We start from the raw sequence: 13,885 nt of genomic DNA on the forward strand, positions 1-13,885 counted from the left end.
CAGCTGCTGTTAACGCATTCTGGATCCGTAAGCTGCAATGTCTATTTAATGTGTCATAGAAATCAGAGTACTATATACAGAAGGTACAAATGCTGTATATAATTATTATATACAGACTAACTCAACATGTAAAGTCCTTTGAAAAGTGAATTGATAATGGGCATTTTGAAAGAACTCAGCTGTTTTCACGTCCTTTGGTTTATTATGCAAATGTTGGTACTAAATTATGATTGAAGGATGTAGCAAGTGTTTTTAAAAAGAACATATGCTTTCATATTGTGATGGTGAGATGGACAGTAAAAATGGTTCTTGCCAAAACTCCTACATTTTGTCTCCTGATTAAATATTCTACATGTTTTTAGACATATACTCACATTATAGATTTTTTAAAATCATTCTTCAAGCGGTATGACTTTTGAAAAGCTTAAAACTTACCATATATGCCTGGCTTTGGGCCTATTATGAATGCATACCCCAGCTGTAATTTTCTTTAATAGGTTTCCCCCAGCTCACGTTCACTTTGGGACATTCACTCAGTGGCCAGATTGTAAAAAGAACGCAGTTAACAGAAAAATCTGCCACTGAGATTGATGGCAGATGCTGAATGCATAACAAGCAACAAGCAGATTTCTGTTTTTGCCAATCTCGACCCTGGTGTAGGTGTCTCCTTGCACGGCGGGGTCAACACGGTGCTAAGCACTCTGTTTCCAATGTGGTGGTCCCTTGTGCCTCACCTGAGGAGCATTACTGGACTCAGTGCAAATAATGACATTCTTGAAATACATGCTTAAACGCTGAATCAAGACGAGTGCTCAGGACTTTGTTGGACTTGACAAAGTTGTGCTCCTGGGATTTTCTAAAATTAAGCAGGAGATCCCTGCTGAGGGGATGAGAGTGTCTCCAAAATCTCATTCAAGCCAAAGGAAAGGTAACTGTTTAAGTAAGTGGAAATAATCTATCATTGGAATGAACTTTGGATCCTGTCCCAAATAGGTTTATCAATTCTCGGAGCACTTCCTGTACAGCAAGAACTTTCTCTGGCAAAGCAATATATTGCTACACGATCACTAAAAAAGAAATTTATGGAAAAGCTGGAGTCTTATCAGAAGAAAAATTATTAGCTTTTACTATGCACGTGTGCATGCGCACCTTTTTTTTTTTATCAAGAAAGCACTTTATTTTTTTCAGGATTTTGTCTACATCTGAATTTATGCTTCAGGGATTTTGAAACATCATTTACACGAATTGATTTGGGACAAAATCCAGTGGACTGGCTTAAAATATTGAAGGGAGTTTTGCCAAGGGCCTTACTGTCTGCACATGAAGTTATGGTTCTTCAGTGCAGAAAAAATTATCTGTTTTCATTTTTAGGCATGTCATACCCGAACTGGCCTGAGGAGAGTCCCGTTCCACTCACAAGATTCGATGGCACTAACTCTGTGTTTTCAAGATATGCAAATGATAGTGTTTATGCTAACTGGATGGTTTCACACTCAGCGGCAAAATTTGTGGACAAGTTTGATAGCTAAAATTTTCTTTGTGAAAGGTAATGGACTCATGAGGGGAACAAACATGCAAAGAATGGAAAGTCCATTGGCTCGTTCTTTGTACAGTCAACAACCTTTAGATTGGCAAACTTTTATTGGTAGTTTTTAAAGTGTGTTATTAATGATGAAAGCTATAATTGGTGATTTCCCCTTTCAGAAAGCATATCAAGCTGGATAAGAGTTGTAGTTCCAGTACTTCTTTTTAGATTGCCACTTCGCATAGGGTTCCATTTGCCAACTTCTTACTGCAAATGGCTCTGCACTTCATTCTCACAGTTTTTTAGATTAACCATCCTGTTTTACAACCTTATTGGATGGGAAAATGTACTTGAACTGCTACTTTTATAGTGGCTGTTTGCATACGACCACTTGATCTAAGTAGGAAGCACAAATATATGGAAGGGGGGGGGGGGAAATACGCTCCCAAGCTACTGATCTTGCTATCAGATGAGAAGGGTTACAGTGATGTTGGCACTAATGAAGCCTGTATCTTGGTTTAGAAGCAAACATTAAGTAACTCAGTAGAGCACTTGAGATTGAACATTTGAAGTCTTGTAAAATGTATTGTCTTGTCTTAATGAGAAGAGAGTTTGTTTTATTAGTCTTAATTGCTCTTACCTTTAGCACAATGGAGATAAGTTTAATACAAGATATGCTGTATAGGCCGATGGCAATCAAGAGTGTGCATCTGACACGATTTATTTTCCATCATATACATCTTACTAATGTTAAAACGTATGACCTTGTACAATCACAGTTCCTTTTACGAGTTCCATTTGGACTGTATAGGAATTTTTAGTCTGAATTAAAGTAAAGAGATTTTGTTTGCAGTCATGTTCAGTGGGTTGGAGTCCTCCTCTCAGCTCAGAATTGGATACACTGCCATGCACAGAACACTGCCGTGACATAGCTCCAAGTAAACCAATTATCTCAAAAGTTATGAGTGAGCAACACTTGCACAGTAAAAGTGGTCTATTACTCTGCTGTTAATGAACCCATACCAAGAAAATGTCATCTGGATTTGTTGAGGTGAAATATAAAAACGTGTGCCTACAACACTGACTTGATATTTAGGAGACTGGTCTGACTATGGGTCATGTGTTCTATGTGGAAGAGTAAATGATCAGCACTATTTTTGTCTTTATTTGTAATCTGATATGGTTAAAGATAACTTTTGTTTTGCTACAAATGTTGGGATGTGAATCCCGAGTGACTCGTTGTTAACGCTGTGATGATTATTCTAAATAATCCAATTCTACCAAAGCTTGCTCCAATTTAGCTGTTTCCAGATGTTGTTTTGTGTACAAACTTTATGTTTCCATTAAAGTCTGTGATTTCAGAAACAAGAGTCAGACTGCCAAAACCCTAACACAGATTTTTATCTTGCAAAAACTGTGATATAAAGTGCTGTGCAAGAATTTAAACAACTCCACTTTTAGGTGTCATATTCTGCCCTGACTTTGGACAAGCGTTAAGCAGAGTGACTTTCTCTTCATACTGCCAGTTAGTGGGCTTGTGCACTCATGCACTGCCAGGAGGTGTAGCTTATATATACACAGGGGGTTCAGTTATGGTATAATGGTGATTTTCCCTGGCACAGCACCACTCAGAACACTGTCAGCACAGATACTTTTAGTATAAATGGCACTGAACGTTAAGCCCATTATATGGGCTTCTTTGTTTTTCTATGAGAGATCTGTGGGGAAGAAGAAAAAAAAGTGGCGTTTCTGATAACTTTTTGTTTTGTCTGGTGCTTTTCACATTTTTTTATGCCTGGAAATGGGAATTCTTTATTAGCCTAAGCAACTAAGAGTTTTTTTTGTTTGCTTGTTTGTTTTTTTAATTAATTAAGAACTTGTATTTATCAGCTATCTCCAGCAAAATGGTATTCAGCTGGGACATGTGAAGCTACTTTGCTCTACAGTAGGTGAGTGAGATAATTAAGAAGTAACAGTGGATACAGAAAGTGGTGTCTAATTTTGAGCTCTAGCGTAAGACACAGTTGTTTGAACCATTAATTCCTGTGAAAAGTTTCACTAAAAGTAGACATAAATTCCACACATAAAATACACAGGTCATAGTTGTGAGACATAAATATCTCCACTAAGTGCAGCTTACTACATGATTCTGAACAAGTATTCCCCAGTCCAAATAATTTTGACTTAAATGTTGTCAAGAAATAATTACTACTTTCAAGTATTTGTAACATGAAATAATTTGATGGATTCTTATGTCTTATCTGTACACAAGTTTTTTGCAAATGTTTCCCTTGAAGTGTTTCCTATTTGTATTGTATTTCTGCAAGACAGAAAGGTGAGGATTTTGTTTTGGTTCCCAATTAAGTAAATATACTTCCCACATGGGGAAAAAAGTGATGTGCAGATGATAATGCCATCAGTGCCAGAAATACTCAGGTACTTGGCTTCCCTGAGCAGTGTGAACTCAAAGGGAACAAATGACTCATCTAAAATACAGGTTAGAGGGAATATTTCTAAAAATTTCTGCCAGCTTTTTCTAAAGACCAGCTGAACTGACGTGGTTCACCCAGCCTGTGCTTTGAGTTGGGGCAGGTGGGGAAAAGGGTGAATCTCATGTGCCCTTTCAGTAAGCACAAGGAAATTGTCCTAGTGTTCAATTCTACACTTTTCCAGAGTACACAGAAAAAAAAAAAAAACCAAAACCCAAAAAACAAACAAAAAAAACCCAGCACAAACAAAATTGCTAATAATTTTGAAATTCCACTTCTAAATTCAGTCCATCTGAAAGCCCTGTATCTCTTTACTGCAGCTACACCTACAGTTTTATAATAAAGTAGACACAAATACGAATTTTAGCAGCATCACTTCTTAGGTATGAATAGGCAGCAAGCCCCATAAACAAGGCACTGATTGTTCAGGATGACAGAACCACAAAATGGTGTGGGATGGAGCAGGCCTGGAAGATCTTCTGTTCCCAGCTCTCACACCATGGGTAAGGGCACCTCCCACCAGAGCAGGTGCCCAACAACCTGGCCCTGAACGCCTCCGGGCACCCACAGCCTCTCTGGGGAGCTGTGCCAGTGTCTCACTGCTCTCTGAGTGAAGAATTTCCTCCTCATGGCTAAGCTCAATCTCCTCTTTTTCAGATTAAAGCCACTGCCCTTGTCCTATCACTATCTGCCCATATAAAAAGTTGGTTCCTCTCCTGTTTATAAGCTCCCTTCAAGTACTGGAAGGCTGCAGTGAGGTTCCCCAGAGCCTTCAGGCTGAATGAGCCCATCTCCCTCAGCCCTTCTTCATAGGAGAGGTGCTCCAGACTTCTGAGCATCCTTATGGCATGAACATGCTCCTCTAAGATGAATGAATTGACTTTCCATTCTGATAAAAAGAACACTATCATATTCTGAAGTTGTACAGAAGTATCTAAAATATTAATTAGAAAACCTAAGTGGCCAGCTGTTCAATTCTGCGGCATTTGACTTCATAAACTAAGTACTCCCCTGAAGTTAGTGGAATCATTTATAAATAAATTATTAATAAATACTTGCTGTATTTAAACATTCCAATGCTTTGCTAGCAAATTGGCACTACAGGCCAATAGGAAATGGTATGAACGATTTAAGAGTCACTATTTCCAAGGTGACATACAAATGAAGCATAAAGTTAGAGATGTGTGCGGGCTGGGAAAAAAGTGTCATTTTCTCATCCTCTCTGCAAGAGATTGTTATTAAGATATGATTATTTCCTATCTTCAGCAATGTGTTTGCATTTCTCAAAAAGAAAAATAGAGCCGCCCTGCTGGAAAACACATCCTTTGGACTGGCATGGAGTTATCACGTATTTCAAAATCTGTAAGTGGAGGACAGTAGAAAATGTACATAATCACAGCTAGAGCCCTAATTTCAGAATTACATGTGCAGAATGATTCATTATTGAACACTGCAGGGACGTGATTTAAAGTTTTTCACAACACTGGTGCCAAAAGTAGTTGTGAAATTACGATCTACCATATTAGCACTACACTTCTTGGACAAGGGGTCAACAGATGGCTTCAGAGAACACTTGTGTGTGGTCTCTCCCTTTTTCCTTTCTGCAGTCACTGCACTACTTCCTTTTTTGGAGAGGAACAAGAACTTGCCCACAGGAGAGGCTTCCATATACTGAAGACTGCAGGGGTGGAAAGATCTGAGATGGTGCGAAGAGAGGGAGCCTTTAACTCACACTGTGCAGGCTGGGTTCCCCAACTCTAAGCACAAGCTGACAAGCCTCTGGCTGGGCAGAGGACAGAAGGCAGGCACAGAGGCACAGCAGGACCTGCCAGAAGACATTACTGGCTCAGGGCTGGCGGGGAAGAATAAGTAGAAAGCACACAGTGTAACAAAAGTAATCTGACCTTCTTTCATAGAACCATAGAATTGCCCGTGTTGGAAAGGACCTCAAGGATCACGAACCTCCAACCCCTCTGCCACAGGCAGGGCCACCAACCTCCCCATTTAATACCAGACCAGGCTGCCCAGAGCCCCATCCAACCTGGCCTTGAACACCTCCAGGCACAGGGCACCCACAGCCTCTCTGGGCAGCTGTTCCAGCACCTCACCACTCTCATAGTAAAGAACTTCCCCCTGATATCCAACTGATTTCTTAGAGAAGAAGTGGTGGGATTGTAGGGACTGAAATACACTGGTTGTTGGAACATATTAAATATTGTTTACTTTTCAGTTTAAGTTTCAGCAAACAATGAAGCTTCTCTTGAATTGTTCCATGAAGTAAACCACTGTTTGTATCTGGAGATGGTACAGAGGTCCCGGTGAGCAAGGAAATGAATTACAGGTACTTTCTGATGGCGAGATAGGGTTAGTACTTCGTTCACATAGTATTGTTGGTGAGCAGCACTGGTGCTTGTATACATTCAGAACTGTGATGTTATCAGGAAAACAGAAAACTCTCCTAACTTCTGTGGGGTTGCAGCCAACATCTCCTCCCACAGGAAGCTACAGCTATAGGAAGCCCTTGGCAGTTCCCGCAGCTCACCCATCTGCTCCTGTGACACCAAAAGGGCAATTACCACTAGCCAGAAACGTTTGGGTTTTTAATTTTAACAAATTCCCATCAACAAAAGGAAGGTTTTGAAATGCCAAAAGAAACCTTCTGCATCAGAGATGGATTGGAACAGGTTGCCCAAGGAGGTTGTGGATGCCCCATCCCTGGAGGCATTCAAGGCCAGGCTGGATGTGGCTCTGGGCAGCCTGGTCTGCTGTGTTGGCGACCCTGCACATACCAGGGGGTTGGAACCAGATGAGCATTGTGGTCCTTTTCAACCCAGGCCATTCTATGTGAGCTTCAGAGTTACAAACCAGATGCTCAGCTGCAAAAGAGATATACATATGTAAATGTTATACATAAACATCACACACAGCATGTGTGTGTATGTATGTATATATATATACATATACATATATATATATATATACACACACTTTTTTTTAATGTGTATGCAGCTTCAAGAAACTGCCAGCAAGATGCAAGCATAGTTCATTCTTTGCCAAGACTTTTTTTTGCCCAGGAGTGTCAGTGATTGATGTGACAGTGGAAAACAAGAATCATTCTTTCTGCTACAGGGTATAAATAATTGAGAGAGAGATTCTAGCCTTGAGACAGGAAACCATTCAACCACTTAACTGGTTTTTCTCTGCAGGGAGACTTTCTCAGCAGTAGCCTGGCCCAGACATAGCAAATAGAAATGTATCAAGTTTATATTGATTATAACATAATTATTTAGTAAAATAAACTAAATAAATACATACAAATAAAAAATTACTCTTGGAATCTCACCTGGTGGTGTTTTTCCAGGATTATTTGTTAAATGAATTGTGACAGTTTGCAAAATACTGAGCAGAAACAGGTGCTGTGGACATTTTTTTTCAAAGCACTGCTGAGAATATTTTAACTAAATATTTAGTATTTATGGTGAAATATCTTTCTCACCCTTTTTACACATACAGTAATAAAGTAAGTAGCCAAACTGAGCGAGTTGTTATGAAAGGCAACTTTTTAACCATATAGCAATAATGGTTATTGAATCACTTTGAGTTGTTTAACGGAGTGTCCGTTTCAAATTCTGAAATTTGAAAGAAGCGTTCTGAAAAGCTAGGCCTTAAATCAGAGATTAACTGTAAAAGTTACCATTTCAAACAACAGCCATGTACAAATTAGGCAACGCATAACAGAAGGCTGCTTACAGCAGTATCAGACCTTGTAATGCACTGATATGAATAGCACGTATTATCTTTTTTGCTGTAAAAGGATTCAAAAATACAATGAAGACTCATCATAAATGGTCTGAGCATGGATCACAGGACTAGAGGGAGAAGGTATAGTATTGCACTTTGCATATGGAACCTGTAATCCATGTTACAACAGGATGTGCATGACAGTATTGCTTTTCTCCCAGCACTCAGCAGGTTTTCCTCATTCATCAAGGCTGAGACGAGTGGACGATTCTATCTAATGAAGGAGTAGCTTACAAGTACCCAAAATATTGCATTTTAAAACATTTTAAAGATAATCATGCAACAATGAGTGGTACCAGTAAGAAAAGAAACAAACATAGCATTTCATACATTAGCTCAAGAGAAAACCTTTGTGAGCAGCCATAGACAAGCCTGAAGCTAACGCCTGCCAAGAAAAAAAAAAAGACTGGAGTAGATAGATATTGTTAAAAATGAGCCAGCATGGTACGGACAGCTGAGCAGATGAGAGGTTTCTTTGTTTCTGATTCATCTGTTGTACAAAGAAGTGAACAAGTCCTCCGTATTAGCTGTCTACTGATTTGTCAACATGGATGATCATCTCTATACAGTACCTCTCCAGAGTTCTGGTGTTCTTTTTTATGGAAGGCTGTGTTGTTTTTCTTTTTATCTGCCAGACAGGAACAGTGGGTACAATAGATTATTAAGTAAAGCATATTAAAGACTGATATACTGGATATTCTGAATAAAACACGAATCATCTCAGATGAAGAAAGCCCAAACAATTCCCTCTTTCCAGTGAAGATAGTATATTTAATGTAGACACTTAACACTTTTCTCTTAGATTTGGGGCATGAGATTCTTAAGTGCAAAAAGGAACCCAACCTTAGGATGGCCTGGGTTGAAAAGGACCACAATGCTCATCTGGTTCCAACCCCCTGCTATGTGCAGGGTCACCAACCAGCAGACCAGGCTGCCCAGAGCCACATCCAGCCTGGCCTTGATGCCTGCAGGGATGGGGGATCCACAACATCCACAACCTCCTTGGGCAACCTATTCCAGTGCCTCACCACCCTCTGTATAACCCCATATAACCAACCAAATCTTGGTAATTGACATGGTTATCTCCCAAGACAAGGGGTACACATCAAAGAATGTATGACTTAAACCTTATTTTCATGTACCCTGTTTTATTCTAAACGTACTGATATTGCCTCATATATAGAATGAACTAACTTTGCATCCTAGACAGTGAACTCTGCATTTTAAAAAGAATTTTACTTTAATAGGAAGGATTTTAAATATATTACTTGATACTTTTAATGGGTTACTATTCCGCAGTCCTGGAATATTGAGTGTTATGTCTTCCAGTCAAAGCCCTTCTAATCTATTTCCCATTCTTGGTACAGAATACAGCTGCTTGGGCTTTGTTTCAGAGCTGCTTTGTAGCCATTATACGTGTGACAAAATTGTCCTTTTTTAGAAGAATGCCTAAAGCCCTTCTTGGTGTCAGTGAAAAGAAGCTATACAGTAAAGGTGTCTTGGAATCTTCATAAATAAACCAAATCAACATAAAATTTCAGTGCTACCAGGTTCCGTGCATGCTGCTATGGGTTGTTCTGATGCGGTATTTTGCAAGCTGCAAATGAGCAGTGGCAGCCTGGGCATACGACCTGTGTGTCTGCCAGCAAAAAATAAGGCCGTATGGCCAGGAAAATGATCAGCTACATCTGCGGCACATTGCTTGCTCCCTTCAGCAGAGTTTGGGCTCTGAGCACAACTGTTTGGAATTCCCATTCATTCCTGCTCAGCTGCAGCACAAACCAAAAACCTGTTCTTCTCATATAGTACTGGGTTTGGAATTTGTTTTCTACCATTACAGAGCTCAGTGCCATTCCATGACTGATAGTTTGGCAAGTCTGAACAAACTCTGTTTGTTTTACTTTCTAAAAGGAAGTAATTCAGCAACCTAAAGCAGCAGCAAAAAACAATCTGCTGCAGTCCACATACCAAATGTCATGTAAATTTTATAGATGTGGGGGCAAAATTTGATACACTATATTGTAGAATCATAGAATCATAGAATAGAATTCCAACCCACAATGATCATCTGGTTTCAACCCCCCTGCTATGTGCAGGGTTGCCAAACACCAGCCCAGGCTGCCCAGAGCCACATCCAGCCTGGCCCTGAATGCCTCCAGGAATGGGGCATCCACAGCATCCTTGGGCAACCTCCTCATGGTACTAAAAAACTCAGCCTTTAGTTGATGCCAAAGCACTATTCGAACATATGCAGTCCTTCAGCACTCAAAGACGTAGATGCCAAAAGCCTGAGCTTTACAAAATCAAAATGTCAAACAAACACAAAATAAATGGAACAGTAAACATAGGAGGATCACCAAATACTAAGCTGCTTCAGTGTGTCGGTACAAAGGAATTTTACACATGCATTAAACCCATCATAACTTGAGAGATGGATGATTTATGACCTCTTAAGTGGAAAAGTAAAATACAAAGATCTTTAGAGTACCTTTAATCATCACCAGAGGTGCCCCATATTAACAATAAAACAGTAATAATGCCCTTTCTCCTTAGGGAGTATGCTCAAATAAGGAGCACTAAGCTTTAGGTTGCTTAGTTAAGGCTCACACTGCAGCATCAATAGCAGTACCTGACATAGATGTTAGCAACCCTCAGTCCAGGCAGGATCATAGAATCATAGAGTCGCTCAGGTTGGAAAAGACCTTCGAGATCATCGGGTCCAACCACAACCCAACCATACCACCGTACCTCAAACAACCCTCTGCTAAATCACATCCCTGGAGCACCACAACCAAACGGTTTTTAAACACATCCAGGGATGGTGACTCAACCACCACCCTGGGGAGCCTATTCCAGTGCTTAACAACGCTTCCTGTACCCTTCCTGTAAAGAAGTTAAAGAAGTATTTTTAAGGGTAAAGGAAAAAAAAAAAAAATAAACAGAGACGGTTAAACTTCTGATTGCACCGATCAAAAGTTGTAAATAATTGACAATTACAGCAAGCATAGAGAGCAGCCTCGCATGGGATCGTTGTTGGAACTTTGCCACGGGCAGCACTGAGCTGTGGTGCCTGACAAAGAGCTCTGTGTCAAGGCAAACTCATGACTATTGTCTGGCAAATAAAGCGCTGAAACTTCAGGCAAAATAACTGGCCGTTTCTCTTCTTCCACGTACACATTTCATCTCAGGAGGATGAAGAACAAAACCACGTGCTATTGAAGGAATTCTTTCATTTTTGTTTCTTTTTTTGTTGTTGTTGTTCTTTCCCCTTTCGTCTCATTTGCATTACTTCTTCACTTTGGCATCACTTCCCCAGGTTGGGTCATAGAATCATACAATGGCCTGGGTTGAAAAGGACCACAATGACCACCTGGTTTCAACCCCCTGCTATGTGCAGGATTGCCAACCACCAGCCCAGGCTGCCCAGAGCCACATCCAGCCTGGCCTTAGGGTCCTCTCTTTATTTCTTATTGTTTCTTCCCCTCCTGCCCACGCACATGCTTAAAATAAATACCAAGAAAAGAAAAATAAAAGCCAAAAATCACTAGCTGGTACCAACCACCAACCAGTAAGTAACAGATGCTCAGCTTTAAGTGCTCAGCCTCGTGACCGGCTCCAAGGACAGAACAGCGCCCGGCGGACTGCTGGTCACGGCCAACCGCCTTCCGTGAGCGACGCGAGCACAATGGCGGCCACGCCGCTCGCGCCGCTCGCACCGCCAGCACCGCCGCTCCGCCGGAGGGACGCGCGAGGCCACAGCGAGGGCGCCCCCATAACGCGGCGGCGGCCGGTCCCGCCCCGGAGGCGGGCAGAAGGGCCGGGCTTCTTTAAGGGCGGCCGGGAGCCGCTCCGCCCGTTCATTTCCTAGCGCACAGGAAGTGCGGCGGATGCGCGGCGGCGGTGGGGCCCGCTGGTGAGTACGGCCGCCCCGCGCTTCGTTCCTCTTCGTGTCCGCGCATTCTGTGGGCTGCTGTCTCCCGTTTCCGCCCTGCCGCCCGCCCGCTCGCTGCGGGGCTGCGGGCGATATCGGATCGCATCGTTGTTATCGGGGCTCCTCCTAATCTTTCTCGCGTTGGGGGCCTTGGAGACCTCATTGGACTCTATCTTCGCTTTATCTCCGCGATCAAATCCGTGTCTCTTCCTCCTCGTGGCCGTGTGGCTGCCCTGCCGGCTGCATTACCCGTACCCACGCGGTGCGAGGTGTGCGAGCCTGCTGCCCTGCTGGGGCTCCTCTGCCGACCTGGGGCTGCTGCATAATAGAAAACAACGTTGCACTGTCGTTACTGCCGTACTAATCCCGAAACCTGCTCGTTGATGGCAGGGATACAGAGCGAAAGGCGAGGCAGCTCTCAAAGCGCACGGGAGGTTCAACTTCAAGCCGCGGCTGTTGTGTGATGTGCGACGTGGGGATTTTCTTTTTCTTTGTGATGGCTGTCGTTTGTTTGCTTGGCTTGGTTCCTTGCTCCCCTGAGCTGCTGTGGTGCCCAGCCCTGGTTTGAGTGGAGAAGGTATGAGAGCACAGCTATCTCAGTGCACAGTGTGTGCCTCCAGCTGAGGTCACGCAGCAGTATCATTTTTCTTTTGGTTCCCCTTAGGTTGTTAAGTTCCAGGGCCCACCACTTTCCTCCTTCCCGGAGTGCAGTAGCTCGAAGTTGTTATTCAGTGCAGTGAAAAAAAACTTCAGGCCTCCCTTTGCTTATTAGCTAGACAGAAATTCTTGGGTACTGTCAGAACGGCAGCTTGAAGCTGTTCCCAGCAGCTGTCAGTCGAGCCCTGTGGCAGGTGCTGGTGGCTGTGGGTTCCTCACAGCCCCAAGTGGGTACGGAGCCCCTCCTGTGTTGGTCTGCACCATGAGAGCTGTGCTGGATGTTGCTCTGTCCTTACCCGCAGCTCATAGAGGAGCACAGTACTTTCTCATTGTGGGACAGGCGCAAACAGGAGTTGTTTGGCTTACTTGTTGCTGGAGTTAACACAGAAACTTTTGTGTGTGATTAAGATCTGTGGAGCTTGAATAGTTCTTTCCCTCCTTCACCACATGACTGTTTCAGTATCCTTCTCGGGCATTATTTTTTTAATAGAAAAAATGAGTAAACAGGAAACCCGAGCCCATCATTAAGGCTGCTGCATCATGGTAGAAGTTGCATCGAGATGTTATTCCTGTACTTAAATTCCTTGCTTTTGAATTGCAGCCCTGGGCTGTGTTTCTTCCCAAGTGAGTGGGGAATGTCGGAAGGCAAACAGTCAGACAGTGAGCTGCTCTGCTGCCAGGAAACCCCCTGATAGTTGGTGTGACATTTCTGTTCCTGCACCAAGGTGCTGCTTCCCAGGCTGTAACAGCATTCAGGTGTCCTCTGTAAGCTGCAACGCCAAAATGGTATGAGGTTATTTTTAAAAAATAACCAAGCTTCAGTGAGGAAGGGGATGGAAATAAAATGCTTTTTTTTTTTAATCACCTAATTGCACAATGTTTTTCTTAACTCTCTGTCGTTATGAAGCAATCTTGGAGACTTGCAACATTTTCTCACTAAATAGTGCTGAAGCAGGGCTGTGGAGGTGGGCTGGTGCTCAGGTTTGGGATAAGGGCTTGGGTGCTTTTGGAACTGGTCGGTGTTTCGCTTTCAGTTAGCTTTTCTGTCCTCTGCCTTCCTGCAAGATTGTGGCCCTCTCTGTTATTAATAAGCCTTCAAAGATCATGGCAGAGAGAAAATGTTTGGAGAGCATTTGGTTTTTGCTTGGTGCCGTAAATAGGCAAAATCATAACTAGTGTAAATTGTAAGTGTTCAAAAGGCATTGTAATGCTTGTGTAAGGTAGTGGAGCTATGCCATCACACCTGAATTATTCCTGCAGCTCAAAAGAGCAGTTTGCAGGACTGCACCTCTGTTTGCCAGAGCAGTTTCATTCTGAATGGTGACTTAAGAGTTCCTAGCACTGTCATGAATGCTCTTGTTTATTAGAAAAGTCTGCAAGTATAAACTGACTTAAATGTACTGATTTTTTTTTTTTTTTTTTTTAGTAAACCTATTAAAAAATTAAAAGGAAAAAAAGAAAATAGAGGTAGAGACAATAACA

At 42.2% G+C, this 13,885-nt stretch overlaps 2 protein-coding genes across 6 annotated transcripts in view; both read left to right on the forward strand.

Moving 5' to 3' along the window:
- RET (ret proto-oncogene) overlaps positions 1-2,881 on the forward strand; it is a 149,200-nt gene extending 146,319 nt beyond the window's left edge. For all 5 annotated transcript variants that reach the window (XM_048944664.1, XM_048944666.1, XM_048944667.1 and 2 more), the window contains one exon: positions 1,372-2,881. In XM_048944664.1, coding sequence (XP_048800621.1) covers positions 1,372-1,529 — 158 coding nt within the window. In that variant the 3' untranslated portion in view covers positions 1,530-2,881. The remainder of the gene's footprint in view (positions 1-1,371) is intronic.
- An 8,750-nt stretch (positions 2,882-11,631) lies between these two features.
- CSGALNACT2 (chondroitin sulfate N-acetylgalactosaminyltransferase 2) overlaps positions 11,632-13,885 on the forward strand; it is a 31,075-nt gene continuing 28,821 nt past the window's right edge. The window contains exon 1 of the mRNA XM_048944680.1: positions 11,632-11,728. The gene's annotated coding sequence lies outside the window, so the exon portion shown is untranslated. The remainder of the gene's footprint in view (positions 11,729-13,885) is intronic.

The sequence above is a fragment of the Lagopus muta genome, chromosome 5, assembly GCF_023343835.1.
Source record: "Lagopus muta isolate bLagMut1 chromosome 5, bLagMut1 primary, whole genome shotgun sequence".
NCBI classification, from domain to species: Eukaryota; Metazoa; Chordata; class Aves; order Galliformes; family Phasianidae; genus Lagopus; species Lagopus muta.